Raw genomic sequence first — 14,860 nt, forward strand, 5'->3', positions numbered from 1 at the left:
TAATGGCTTTGGAGGGAGCCTGTGGAAGGAGGAGGCTCAGGGTGCGCTGCTGCCGCAAGAGCGGTGCATGTGCAGTAGGATTTCTTTCGTTCTCTTGAGGGCTTCTTGGATAAGCGCAGGCAATGGGCCAGGTGAATTGTCGTGGGTGCGTACGCCTGGCACCCCAGCAGTAAAAACACTGGCTGCCAGCCCAGCTTGTAATACAGGCATTAGCTAACTCCTTGCACAAACACAGTGCACACAAATGGTTGTAGACTCATTTCTTAATGGCACAGGAACTGACTAGTCCTATCACAAGATGGAGGAGAGTGGTTTTATCTCAAGGTGGATCACCCAGTGATCTGCTCTGTGAATCCACTCCGTGGACTGGGGATCTTTGCAAAGTTGACTCAGCCATCCCTTCTAAGGTGGTTAAGTGAAGTGAAGTCTGATCAGTGATTACTAAAGAAAGCCTTTATAGTCTTCTCAAGACTATCAAATAGAATAATTTTGTGTTCTCCTGAGCATGGAAGATACCTGATAATGTCTCCTGTGAAGCTCACACTGGTTCAGTGTGTTTAAAAGAAATAACAAACCCAATAGCGAGCATGCCAACAGCCCGAGTCACTCTGTCTGCTTTCCCAATCGTCATTCCCTTTCTATTATTTGATTGCTCTATCCCACCCTCCTCATGGACTGTTATTGTGCAGTTCTTGACTTACATGAGCAGTTCATTAGGGCTTGGACTTCAATTATATTTTGTGCAATACTGTAATACGAGTAAGTTAGACAAGATAAGGTTCTAGAGGGTTTTTGCAAGAGAAAAGGATATGCCTTGGTGTGTTTGGCAACAGATCCTCTGTCCTGACACTTTGTCTGTCACTATCCTCCCTCACCTGGGGATGCCCGTGGAAAAGGTTATTCAAACAACGTGACACAGAGCAAAAGGCAGGAGGTGATGTGTGCGTGGGTGGGTACCTGTGGTCTCTGTCACGGCAGGGCCTCCCGTAGCCAGGAAGGCACAAGTGAAATAGGAGGTGACGGTTTCTTCAGCAGCTGAAGTGGTGCTTGGGCAGGAAGCAAGTAAAGAATGAGGTGAAGGGCAGAAACTGGAGACTTTAGACCATGGACCTGATAGTCATTTTGCAAGGGGCTGTTTCGGATGAGGACATCACTGTGCCCACATCTGTCAGAAAAGGTGGAGGGAATGCTAATCTACTCTGAGCTGGGTTAGCGTGAATGGGTCACGAAGGTGGCATGTGCTAACTTTGATGACTTTGCCTGATGTGGTAAAAAGCTGATGCAAGTGATAATGTAATGTGTTCATTGCACTCATCTAGATCTTAAAGAGGACAACTAGCCAAGGGCTTGTCTCAAGCACAATTCTCTTGCCTAAGTGTCCCAACCCAAGGGGAAGGGGTCAGTGTGAAACCATAGGATTTTTATCTCCAGAGTCTCTCTTTGCTTCCCCTGAAAAGGAGGCTCTCTGTAGGAGAGTTTGGACTATGAATGCCTGTGTGTGCATCCACACCACCTTGGGAAGGTGCTAAGCTTTATCCTCATCCCTTGTCTTTCCTGCCTTTTTTTTAGAGAGAGGAGAAGCAGCTGGAGCTGACCCTGGAGGCACTCATCAGTCAGGTGGCTGACCTGAAGAACTCCTTGGTCAGTTTTATCTACAAGCTGGAGAATGAGTACGACCGACTCACATGGTAAGGTGTCTCACAGAGCTGGGGGCACTGTCGATCACTGCTGAAGCTGTTCCAGATTTGGCTTAAAGGACCACAAGGTGTAATTAAAAACTACTAGCTTATTGTCAGTAGGTTTAAATTTTATTTTCACATTTCTGCTGGAGGAACAACTACACATCTTCCACCAGAAAACCAGTTGAAATCTGTTAGTTTCATGCTGTATAGTAATAGAGTCATGCTAGCACCTTTTAATCTAGACACTTCATGAGACCTAGTGTGCCTGCAGTGACTGGAAGCTTCTCAGACAAAATATCTTAGAGACCCACATACGCTATACAATGAGCAATGGTTCTTTCTGCATTTCTTGACCTTTCTGGCTTTTTCTGACTCTGGTATAAACTGAGCTCTTGTGTTTTGCTGGTTCTGCATGTTTTGCCAGATAGTTTGAGAGATTTGCAAGGTGGTATTTTCCTTCTGATAGAGCATAAAGATGTTATAGCTGGAGTTTAATAAACTATACAGTATCTTAAACAGCGTCTGCCACTGCAGCAGAACTTCACAGACAGTTAGTGTTTATAGTTAATGTTGCAGAAGGCAGGAGAGGAGGTGAATCCCTTAGAGAGAACGAGCTGAAGGAGACCTCCTTGACAAGATTAGCAGTTATTTTGCTTCCTTATTCCTTAGTGTGGCTAGCTAAGCTATAAATATTGTCTCTCCTGGCTGTACTGCTTAGGAGGTAAATTGTTTCTCAGACCCTGCTCTAGAATTGCACTGGGAGAGTTATTGATAAGGTAAGCATTGCTTCTGTGTATCTTACTGAAATCCCAAACAACTGCCACTTCCAGAGGCACTGCTTGTAATGTTCCTGAGCTATTTGCAGCATTTGTGTAGGGACTGGGATTTGTCCACACCTGCACCTTCACCCCTAGGTTTTACTGCTTACTGTCTGGAGTGGACTGATTTGAGGATTGATAGTGTTATTTCCTCACTTCCCAACCATTATAAGAGCCATCTGGTGCATCTGTTTCCATGTTCTGTCCTCTTTTTTTGCTTTCCAAGGCCTTCAGTTCTGGACAGCTTTGCATTGCTCTCGGGGCAGCTGAACACCTTGAATAAAGTGCTAAAGCATGAGAAGACCCCACTACTGCGAAACCAGGTTATCATACCTCTAGTGCTGTCTCCAGACCGCGATGAGGAGATCATGGTAAGCAGCTTCCCTCTGAGTGTTGGCCCTGGAGAATCAGATAGTGCTTGTGTATCTGCTCCAGCTTGCAATTCCTTGTGCTTGGCATTCCTCAGCTCTGGGTGTAGAGAAAGGAAAGGTGATGAGTAATTCTGTCTGGCAGCTGTTTTGCTGAGGGGCTTTCACCTACAAACACTTGCGCTGAATACACCTTACAGGAGGTGTTCCTGTTCATAAATATGTTCTTTCCATGATGTTGGGGCTGCAAGAGATAGTGTCTTGTTATGTAACTGGGAGGTCTCCTTGCTAGCTTGTAGCTGTGCTGTTTCTGTCAGGCATCTGCATCTAGATTTACACTGTTTGTCATCTGACCAACAAGGGATGTGTTACAGAATCTCTGGCATGCACTGGTGATGTTTAGTTTCTGCTTGAGTAAGAAGATATTTCAGCTGATCGAGGCCACGCTGGTGGGATTGCACTGCAGACCCCCGTGGATTGCTCTAACTAAACAGGCACAGTGCAAATTCCTAGGCAAATTGTTGAAACTTCCTAATGCTCCTCAGATCAAGGTTTCCCCACAGAGTGCTACTAGTCTTGTTGCAGTATCACGGGCTGTGCTCTGGTCTTGAGCTGTCTGAGTGCTGGGCTGGAGGAGGAGGCTCTGAGCGTGTCTTGTCCAACTGTTGCAGCGTCAGACAGAGGGGCGCGTGCCGGTGTTCAGCCATGAGGTGGTGCCTGACCATCTTCGAACTAAGCCTGACCCCGAGGTGGAGGAGCAGGAGAAGCAGCTGATCACAGATGCAGCTCGAATTAGCCCTGATGTGGCACAGGTAGGTGAAGGAGTTTGATCTTTCTGCCTCTTAGTCCTCGGGCGCAAGATGCCCTTTAATTCCACTTCCTTCACCTTTTCATTTGACAGCTTACTTTTTTGCTATGTCCTTTTCTGTCTGAGATTTCTCCAGCTGGCTCTAGCTGAGGTTTGGGTTCCTCCAGTTTTACAAAGCAAGGGTTTCCAGCCCGCTGTCTGTTCACAGGAGGTGCCAGTCAGAGAAAGGCGAAGGCTCTCCTGTCCCTGCAGTACCTTCCTGCATGCATTAGCACTGGGCTCTCTACGCTCTGCTACTAAAATGCTTATGTTTGGTTACACACACCCTGGGAAGAGAAAGTTTGTTGGTTTACCTTGCTGACTTGCTCCGAATTGGAGATATCCTGGTGGTCTCTGATGGTTTTCATTTTGCAGAAACAGATCCAAAGTCTGAACAAAATGTGCTCAAATCTGCTGGAGAAAATCAGTAAGGAGGAGCGTGAATCTGAAAGCGGAGGTATGTCACTGGCGTGGAAGTGGGGTACAGGGTCCAAGCAGCAGGCTTGAGAGAGTGGTGGCAAAATAGGTAAAGCAGAGAGCCTGAAGCATGGGAAATGCAGATGAGCAGCATAGGCAAAAGCATTCCAGAAGATGCAAGATTGTCTGTCCTGAAGCCCCCTAATTGGAAAAGGGGTCCTGTGGGTGTGATGTGTCCTGCTTGTGTGACCTATGCATGGTAGAAGGGTCAGTCCAACCCTTTGCCATATCCCCCTTTGATGAGGTGGTAACATCCCAATCAACCTGGATTAATGAAAATAGCTGTGAAAATGCAGTGGCAGTGAATGGGAAACCTTTTAGCTATGTTCTGAATGAGTCCACAACATGTTTGTTGGCAGGGTTTTGTGTGGCATCCTGTGGATGATGGATGTTTCAGACTCATGGTCAGCCTTTTCAGGTTCTGACTCTGATGCTGGACATCCTTATTTTATTGGTCTGTGCCACAAGCTGTTCACTGTTCCTGGGGGTGCTGTGCACAACTCTCAAAAGTAGTAGGGTTCTTTTTGTGGCCTTCTGACACACACATAGTTTGAGCAAGGACCCAAGCACAGGTTCAGTCTGATTTCTGGGATTAATAGTATAACTGGGCAGGTGTGGGGGAGAAAGACTTGCAGACACCATTCTGCTCATGAGCCTCCAAAAGAGGATGTTGCCATTGTTTAAAACACAGTGCTTGTTACCTGCCGTAGGACTGGGCTTGCAAGAGTCTTCAGTGGGAACGTTCTCATGAGCGTGGAGAAGTTGGCTCCCTCTGTCCCCCTTCCCTGAGCAGCGTATGCCCCGCTCTCAGTGGAGAACCTCTTGGATCACCACTGTCCCTGGGTTTTGCAGCTTCTTTGACTCTGATGAGACTCTTAGGACAGTTTGCTACAAGCTGATGTCTATTACATGCACCAAAATTTCAGATAAGTAAATTCAGGACCAACTATTTTAGACATGATTGCTAAAATGCTCCAAAATAACTTTTTTTTTCTACAGGTTTACGACAGAACAAGCAGACTTTCAACCCTGCAGATACCAATGCACTGGTAGCAGCCGTGGCCTTTGGGAAAGGATTGTCAAATCGGAGACCGCCTGGCTCTGGAGGATCTGTCCAGTCAGGTCAACCAGGAGCTGGTGCCATCATTGCAGCTGCTTCAGGCATGCAGCAGGTCCCCATGTCAGGTGCACCAGCTCAGCAGCAGCCAATGCTGGCAGGAGTGCAGATGGCACAAGCAGGGCAGCCAGGTAAACAAGTTGCATATCTGAGAGCGATTGAAATGCGGGGAGCAAGAAAGATAAATGCAGATCTAGAGATCCTTCTCCAGTCACCTTTTAGATATAACTGAGTAAGAGGTTCCTTTCTGGCCTTAATAACATGAGTCAGGTTGTAACAGTGGAATAATACCTGCTTAAAATTGTCTCAGAGGTTGAAATGGATCCCAGCCATCCAGCTTCAGCTTCTTAGCCCACATTGCAATGCCATTTTAATAATAGACTTAGTGAACACAGGAATCAACATAGAGGGAGATTACGTTGTAGTTTTGCAAGGATCTATGCTGGGGGTTTTGCTGCCAAATTTAAGTTGTGGTTAGGCAATAAAGTGGAAAAGTTTGATGATAATGAGTTATTTAAGGTAAGAAAAACCAAAAGCTGTCTGTGAAGAGTCATAGAAGGATTTCACATACCAAGTGACTTCACTTAATAATAGTAGATTACATTTGTATTAGAGAAATGTGTAGGCATAGCAATTTGACTTCACATGTCCAGCACCTAGACTCTAACCTAGTTACTTGTATTTGGGAAATAGCTACATTATGTAATAGTTCTGTAAAGACATTAATTGGATGTTCAGTTGAGGCAAAAATGCAAACCAGATGTGGGAATTACTAGAAAAGGAACAGAGAAACAGAGGATATCATTAGGTTACTGTATAAATCCATTGGGCACCCACACCCGCAATGTTATCTGCAGTTCTGATCTCTTCTCCGCTACTGGAGATAGCCTTGAGGTAGGGAGAAGACACTACAGAAGCCTATAAAATCCCAAATTATATACAGCAGGTGAATGGGGAGTGATTGTTCACTGTTTCCCATGGTACAGAAGGATCAATTAAAGTGCACCAATGAAAATACTGGCTTGTAGATTCAAAACAAAGGGAGATACTTTTATGAACATTAAATAACTACATCATAGAGCACATTGCTGCCAAGTGTGTGATAGGTATATAAAGTTTATATGAGATGGAAAAGTAAGTAAGTAGGTGAATTTCTGGATGAAAAAATCAGTCAGTCATCAATCCCAAAGACACCTTATCTGACTGCTGGAAGCTGAGGGGGTATTCTGCAGAGGTATCACTGCAGGCTTGCCCTGTTCTGGTGTTCCTCCTTAAATCCTCTGCTGTCAGGAATGGCCTGGGGGACCTGCAGGCCTAACCCTGTAATATCACTCTTATGTTCATGATAATTGAGATTTTGGATATTGGATATCCTAATTGGTGTTTTCTTGCCTGTGTAATGACTGTTGTTCAGAAATGAACTTGTGCAACAATATTAATCCTAAATGAATGATGTATTTATGTAAGAGTTAGAAAGTAATTTCCACTGTGATTTGGAAACAAAAAAGGCCCCTGTGATTTCTGGCTGCATACCTGCAAACACTGTCTCCAGGATGGGAAGACAGTTGCTGCTGTATGTCAAGCAGAGTGTGCTGGTAGCAAGAGCACTTGTCCAGCCTGTGTTACTGGGAAGTTCCTTTGGATAAGAGCAGCTATGCTGTGTTTTGCCAAAGGTCAGTCCCACTATCCTGCTTTTGATAGTGCCCATAGCCAAGGCTGAAAGAATATAAGAACAAAGTGTATCCTGACAGCAGTTGTTGTTTAGGGATTTTAAGCCAGAGTTTGGTTTGAGACCAGTGGGTATAGCAGCCATCAATTTCTGCAGATCCTTTTTGAATTACAATTTTGACTTCTACAACACCTATGGCAGTATGTCCCACAGCTTTATCACAGGTTTTGCTTAAAAAAAATCATTTTTATGTTTAAATATTTTGCCTGATAAATTTATTGCACTTTTCCTTTTCACCTGTCTTGTGAGAAACAGTGATCAATCATTCCTCAGTTACTTTCTCCATACTAGTTTTCATTTTTTGGAAGTCTGGCATGTGCTCCTCCCTTTGTCCATCTTTCTTTTTTTTTTTTTTTCTCCCAGCTAATGAGTCCTGTTCTGTTTATCTGTCTTTGTGTGAAAATTATAATATATCCTGGACCATCCTTGTCACTCTTACCTGCACCTTTTCTGTTTGTTTTCAAGACTAGGAACACCAGAACTGCTGACAGTATTCCAGATGTGGGTGAACCATACAGTCTTGTTCACTCTTCCCTTTGGAGTAATGTCTAACAGTATTTGTTTGCCGATTGTTAGCACTGAAGTGGTGTCAGATTTCCTGCCAGATCATTGCAGGCAATGACCTGCTTTGGATATTTTTGAGAAAGTTTAATAATCTTTATTCTTTTAGCCATTTGCTGATCCAATCTTTTCTTGTCCTGCTGCACTACAGTTTCAATTTTCAGAAGTTGTCCTTTTTTTCCGTTCTAATTTGAACACACATTCCACTTTCTGAAGGAGTGTTCTTTGAATATCCATCTGTGCTGCTCTTTAATCACTGTCTTTTTATTTATTTTTCTGATAACTTTAGTTTTGTCTAGCACTCTACACTTACAGTAAGCTGCTAGTACGATGTCTTTGAACACACTCCCATGTGTGACTGATATCAGCAAAGAGTAATAATGCCCAAGAGGTAGATGTGGTTAAGAGAAATTAAGAGATCTGAGAGCGGCATGGTAATTTAAATATTTGCTCTGACTATAAATAATGCTACATGGAAGGGGATAGAGGATCTTGTGTTTGCCTCTCTGAAATGGAAGTGGAGATCAGTCTGGGTACTTCTGAGTGATGCTGCCAGCAACTTCTGTGAGACTGAACATAAGGAGCCTCCTGACAAAGAGAAAGGCCTATTTAAAATGGAAAAAGGATAGAATTTGAGGGGAGAGCAGGGGAACACAAGAATTGTAAAGGAGATTTCTCAACAGAGAAAGGTGCCAATTTGTAGAAGAGATTGCTTGTGCTAGGTCAGAGGCTGGATGGTGCTGTAGCAGGTAAGCCTAGTGTGGTACCTGGAACGGGAAAAGCCCAGACAGTGTTGTGAGTCTTGCATGCTTCTGAACAAATGTCCTTTCATACAACTGATTTTACACTGCTTTTTCTTTTTACTCTTCCCCAGGAAAAATGCCGAGTGGCATAAAAACAAACATCAAATCTGCCTCAATGCATCCGTATCAGAGATGAGCTAAGATGAACCAGACCCAGGGAACAGCAGTTACCAGCATTGTCCTTGCTGCAGCCACCACATATGGATTCCTTCTAGGACTTCCAAGTCCCTTCACACACACCATATCCAGGGAGCTAGGGGTTGTGAGGCCCTTCCCTGAGTTTTATTTAGTGCTGGGGTGCTTGTCCAGAGCTGCTAGTGGCTGTGTCTCCTGGACACAAGTACTTTTCCGTTCAGTCAGAGCAAAGGACTTTGCTTCTCATATGGATCCCATCTGCTTCAGATGTGGCCTGGAGGACACCTACGCTTTTGTGATAGAGAACCTGAAGAGCTGCATGGAGCACTCTGCTCCTTGTGTCTGCTTGTTCACTCGGGATGTTCTTTCTTTACTCCCTCTTCTTGAATAAAGACCTTGCTTTCTACACCATGAGACACTGGTCAGGTCATAAGGACTCTCATTTCCCTTTGGGTAAGGCTACAGAGCAGCTCCAATCTAAAATACACAGCAAATGTTGGAGGCTGAGTTCTGGGACTGCAGGCTCATGCGTAAAGAGCTGTTATAAAGTGAGTCAGCAGGGTACAGACATAAGCAGTAAACATCTTGTTCATTGTAAACTCATTATAATTATTCTCCAGAAAGCAAAATACTGGGAAAGACTATTACAAGGCCCACAGCAAGAAGGCAGCACTTTAGGAACAGAAGCACAGAGCTTTTGTATTCTGATGCTGCTGCAAATCTCAGCTGTATCTGATTTCACTTCCATAGTTCTCCGCTTCTGTGTTTCCTACAAAGTTTCCTGTCTACTTCAGGATTACTTTGTCACTTCAGAGAGTTGTTTCATTCCGTTCAGGACTGTGGCACGTGTGAACTGGCCAGGCTGTGAGGTCTGGCCCATTTCTTTGGAACCGGGCATTGTGAAGCCATCCCTGTTCTACTTTCTGCCCTTGAGCTGTAACATATAATCTGCCTAATGAAAACTTCCTGTGAGAATAAAGGGTAGGGACGCATGCCCACAGCACGTCAGTACGTACAGCACTGTCCTAAAGACAACCGTCGTGCCTCTTGCTGCTCTTGCCTGGACTTCCCTGTTGACTTGTGGTGGAAGCCAGCACTGTATTTTACTCAACAGCATCTGTCAGCAATCTTAGGGGTGAGGAAATCTCCACTCAGCAGATACAGCCTGCAGCTGCTCCTGCACTGCTTGCCTCTGAGCTAATCACATCCAGCTTATTTGTGGAAGCTGTCGGCCATTCTCCCAAAACAAAACCTTCCACAAAGCTGTGACTAGGACAGTTATTGACCCATTTTGATGTGCGGGCCCTTGAAGAGCACTGAACTGGGAAGTAGAAAGTTGAGAGCTGGAAGCACAAGTAGCTTATATGATAAGCAAAGCTGCTCCACTACGAATGAGCCCGGTGACGTGTCTGCAGTGGCACCAGCCCGGCCAGACTGATGGGATTGCTTTTTGCTCCTAATGCTCCTGGAGGCTGATGGTAGGGGAGTAGAAGCCTACAGGGCTGTGCCCGGTGATGGCCTGAGCAGTGTCGGGACGGCTGTTCCCTGCTCTATCCCGTGTCCCTGCTTTGGTTGGGAAGGAAGGCAGAAAACTGTCAGAGGAACACGTGTCAGATCTCTGGCACTCGTCATCCGTGGAGCCTCAGCTCTAGGACGCTGCTTCACTTCGTCTCCTCAGACTGGCTTCCTTACAAAGCTAAAATGTCTCCATAGAGGAGCGCAGGGCCAGCGGCTCGCCGGGGTGATTCAGGCAGCCTGGGGCACAGGCAGAGTGTGGCTGCCTGCTACCCGCGCTAACCTGGCTCTCCCGAAAACGCCTCCAGTGGGGCAGGCCAGACCTTTCACACACTTGGACGGGAGGAAGAGAAATACAGGCAGGGTTTTTTTCCGTAGATTATAGAGCCGGGGAGGCCAGCTCGGCTCGCCAGCGTAACTTCCTGCATGACACAGGCTGCCCTGAATTAGTTCTTGTGTAAATTAGAGCGCTGTTGTTAGGAAAACAGTTGATCTTGAGCTGATACATCTCTGCTACAGTGACTGGTAGGTTGTCTAAAGGTTAATTTTCTTATTGCACCTTATAATAAGGCTGCGTTTCTTTAATTCCCTTCAAGTTGCTGGATCTTCTCAGCCAGGGAGTGAGCCCTGGAGTTGTTAGTCCCAGAGAGAGGAGTTGGATATTATGATCAGGCTTTCCTGATCCCTTTTTACGATATCCTGAACTGATGAAAGTCCCTTTTGCTTTAAGGCATATTTTCCATTTTCCACTTCTTGGCTCATGTCCAAATCTTCTTATGCATCCATGTCCTTTGGGACGCTGGACTAGGACACGCTATTCTAATTGTGGGAATGAGAATTTCAAATGCAGAGCAACTTTAACCTCTTATCCAGTCCCTGCCAGTGCTTGAATGTTTAAACAGGGTACGGGAATAGGCCTTTTACCCATAAAGTCATGGTGCAAATTCATGGTCCACTGCTTGGCACCATGGCCTGCAAGTCCAACACGGATTCACCATTCCTGGTGCACTGTGTCAGAATAAAAGCACAGCCCTGCCGGGTCAGGGCAAAGGCTCAGTCTTGAGGGAAGCTACTTGGGGAAGAGCTCTCCCCACAAGCACGGGATGTGCCACCACGCTGAGCCCTCAGGGTTTTTTCCCCTTCTTGTCCAATCGCTTTTTGAACCCATCTCTTCCTAGTAGGATAATTTTGACAAGGAGGAGGCTCAGTCCTGGTGCTGCAGGCACTGCCAGGCTGTCTGGGTCCCAGCTAGGGTGTGGGAGTACGATGGAGAGCACGGGCACTGGTTTGTTCTGGTCCCCCAAGGCCCCCTCGTACCAGTCAGGCTCTAGTGCAGAGGATGGACGCTTTCCATCGCGTGGCCCCACCACCCTGGGGATTCCAAAGGCTCTAGATTGCTGACGTACCCCCGGCTCCTGGGATGGCACGCTTTACCCGTCATGACTGTCCTTCCATGTCATCGGTTTTACACTATTTAACACGACCTGATAGAAACATCCTGGGTGCCAGTTCCCCCGGGAGCATCTCCTCTGCTGCCTCGCACTTGGCCAGGTTGCCAGCGCTCTTGTTCCTTGATCACACATGCTGCTGTACCAGCCAGCTTGGTCTCTGATATTTAAGAATATAGAGTGCCACAAAAATTATCATGTTAGTTTGACAGGTTTATTGCCTGTAATCCCTGATGATTGGTATTTATATTTCTCTGCTTTAAGTCTTTATCAATATGATCACATAATTTTGGTAATTATTTTGCATGGGATGACTGCCGACACGCCTGTTTACAAGGCCATCCTGTTTACTTTTTTAAAATGCTGGCACAACATCAGCTTGTTTGTTCTGTGGACCTTCTCCAGGCTTCCCTGTCTTACTGGATGTCAGCATTAATAGTTTGGATTTTTAAAAACAGATTTTTTTTATTATTATTTATTTTGAGATGCAGGATACCCAGATGTCTGAGTTTTTAACATTTGCCGTATGCAACTGTTGTTTAACATCTTCCTGAGTTACTGTTAGTATGGAAAGCATTTCACTCTCATGACAGGAATGCTTCATCTGGCTTCCTCCCAAACGCGGGAGCGAGATATTTATTGCCTTTCCTTCCTGCCCAGCTATCCACAGTCCCACCGTTCCCAGCCCATATCACGCATCCAGCCGTGCTGGGTGGTGCCCACAGCCTGTCCTGCTGCTGTCATGGGCTGGCTCACTTCTGGAAGCTGTGAAGCTCGGCATGGTGCCACTAATTCCCTGTATCTCTCTGCATCCACTGATCATTACAAATAACATCTGCCGTGTGCTTGTCCTCTTGTCCCATCCCCAAGCGGAGATGGACACACAGGTGTCTTCTTTTGTTTAAAAAAACCCCGTAACACTTTTGTTTGTTTTTTTAACCTACAGATCTTTGAAATCATTAAGCCTTTATGGTAGAGGTGAAGTATGTAAGGTGTAAGGGGAGACATGACCAAAAAGATCAGGGGACATCTGAGGGGGTGGAACCTCTGTAGTTCTCCATATTCTGTACCACATCTAAGGCTGGAAGGCAGGGTCACAGCATGGGCTGGAGCTGGTTTCCATCCTGCTGCTAGGATGAAACCTTTCTGACAGAAACATCTGTGACCAAAGGAGAGGTCTTCTGGTGGTTGGGTTGAGGGAGCCTGAGCATTTTTTTTTTATGCTAGGAAGCAACATAATGGGATGTGTGCTGCCAAAAGGCAGGAAGCCAAGTTTTGCATCACTTCCAAGGCACCTTCACCTGCAGCTCACAGAGGGACAAACACACAGAAACAGTGGCAAAATGCACATCTGAACTGGCCACTGAAAAGCTCAGAAACTGCTTGAAAGTCAAAGGCACAAACAGGGAAAACAACCAAGTTGTGGAAGCAGAACCCCCAGGTTGGGTCTCTGCTTTCCCCTGGATTTCCCCCAGGAGCTTGGTGGCCCCAGGAGAGCCAGATCATGTCTACACGGCAGCTGGTGCCTACAAATGAATATACAGCCACGTTGGAAAAATCCCAGGGAGCTCCTTCTTTGTACATTACCTCTTTGCACCCCACATAGATGTAAAGTACACAGTCCAGAGGTGAGATGTTTGGACGTATTTGTAATATATGCCATAAAAATAGTTCAGGCTAATGTGACTCCACAGTTCATTTATTGTCCTTAATGATGCTGTAGCTCTCTGGCTGGATCCATGAACATTGCCTTGGTGGAAACGTGCACTTTGCTCGGGGGTGACTACATGAGGGAGTGCATAAGAGGAATGCAAAGTGTGGTGGCTCACCCCTCCGAAGGAGAAGCTTTTGCCTTCTTTTGGGTGTGTGTTTTTAAAGAAAGGAAATTACTGCATATTTTCCCAAGTCAGGGATTAAGAGCTGTGGTTCCTGCAGCAGCTATCTTGTCACTGCTGCTCCCATTCTGTCACTGATTGACCTGTCTGCTGCGAAGCTTCTCCCTTTGCTACCATTGTGTCCAAGCAGTTTCTGCACCAAATTAGCAGTGATGCTAAGGCCCCACTGTACTTCATGGCATGGCAGCTAGGTGCCTCTGAGTGAAAACTCTGCCCCCCAGGCACTTCCGCATTTTTTTTTCATTGAGTGTTTGCTGGCCATGCTTTGGCCAAAGGGGCATCATTGCTGTCCATGGGTGTTATTTTGAAGCTGCAGCATTTCCCAGGATGTTTCTCTTCTGAACCCCGACCTCCCTCTGCTATGCCTCTTGCCAGGTGGCCCTGGTGGGATGCGTCTGTTGCCCACCCTGGCATGCAGCATGGAGGTGTGCTGTTCCCACGGGAACTGGGCTTTGAAGCGTGCGGTGGATGTTTACATGTTTATTTTTGGTACTGATGCAGTGCTGAAGTCAGAGTCCTGCTGTGTGGGATGGGAGAGATGGCTCGTCTCCTGCTCTGCTGCAGCAGCGTGATGGGACTTCAAAGCACTGCCTAAAGAGTGAATGGCAGTAGCTGATACAGGAGCAGTTTGTATCCCCCGTGAGAAATGCATTCTGCGTAAGTGGGGCCGAGGAGCCATAATTTTGGCTGTCTCGTTTTTGTATATTTAGGTTCCTGCGGGCATCACAGCGATAGAAACAGCCACAGTTGTCATCATTGCAGCGCAGCCTGTTTTGCTCCAGCAGGCTGAACAGTGCACCAGGTCACGACTCGATTGTGTGGGGCTCTGGGGGAGCACAGACCATGTGCAGCCCCGTGCCGCAGAGCTCCGGGCTGGGCAGGGAGCAGGGCAACACGGGCCCATGGGCAGGGGGAGCCCAGCAGTGGACCCACAGCCCAGGGCTGTGGAAGCCCCAGGGCAGCTGCTGAGCCAGGAGTGATTCCCCTCTTATCTGTTTGTCTTCACTCACGTAGAGAATTTTAAAAAATAGGAATTAACAGGAATGCTCCACCCCACAATTTGAGCACACAGCTCTCTCTCCTTTGCCTCTTTGTGCCCTGTACTCCCTGCTGTGTCTTCCTGGAGCTCAAGTGCAAGATGTTTGTCCCCATACACAGTGTAGGCATGAGGGCACCCAAGGAGGCTTGTGATGTTAACCACCAACACTTCTTTGGAGAGGTGAGTATTTGCAGAAAAGGCCACTATGTTCTCTGCCCACTATCTCGGAGCAGTTTACTGCATATCTCTGTTTCCCTCCTGGTTATATCTGTCCTTTCAAGGGATGACGGTTGCTCCTGACTATCTGGGAGAAACACTGCAGCTCCTCTCCATGGGAGCTGCCCCACTGCTGCTCTCCTTGGCTCTTGTGCCTCTCAGACCTGCCAGGCAGGCCCAGGGCAGGAACTGCCATGGGTTCTCCTATCC

General features: G+C 46.5%; 1 protein-coding gene across 1 annotated transcript; it reads left to right on the forward strand.

The window, feature by feature from the left end:
• The first annotated feature begins 1,573 nt into the window (after positions 1-1,573).
• MED8 (mediator complex subunit 8) lies at positions 1,574-8,946 on the forward strand. Its single transcript, XM_010178461.1, has 6 exons — positions 1,574-1,688; positions 2,727-2,871; positions 3,540-3,680; positions 4,091-4,172; positions 5,192-5,440; positions 8,474-8,946. Exons 2-6 carry the CDS (start codon positions 2,869-2,871, stop codon positions 8,536-8,538), a joined length of 540 nt encoding a protein of 179 aa, XP_010176763.1. The 5' UTR covers positions 1,574-1,688; positions 2,727-2,868; the 3' UTR covers positions 8,539-8,946.
• Positions 8,947-14,860: the final 5,914 nt, after the last annotated feature.

Source organism: Antrostomus carolinensis, unplaced genomic scaffold (assembly GCF_000700745.2).
Source record: "Antrostomus carolinensis isolate BGI_N321 unplaced genomic scaffold, ASM70074v2 scaffold44491, whole genome shotgun sequence".
NCBI lineage: Eukaryota > Metazoa > Chordata > Aves > Caprimulgiformes > Caprimulgidae > Antrostomus > Antrostomus carolinensis.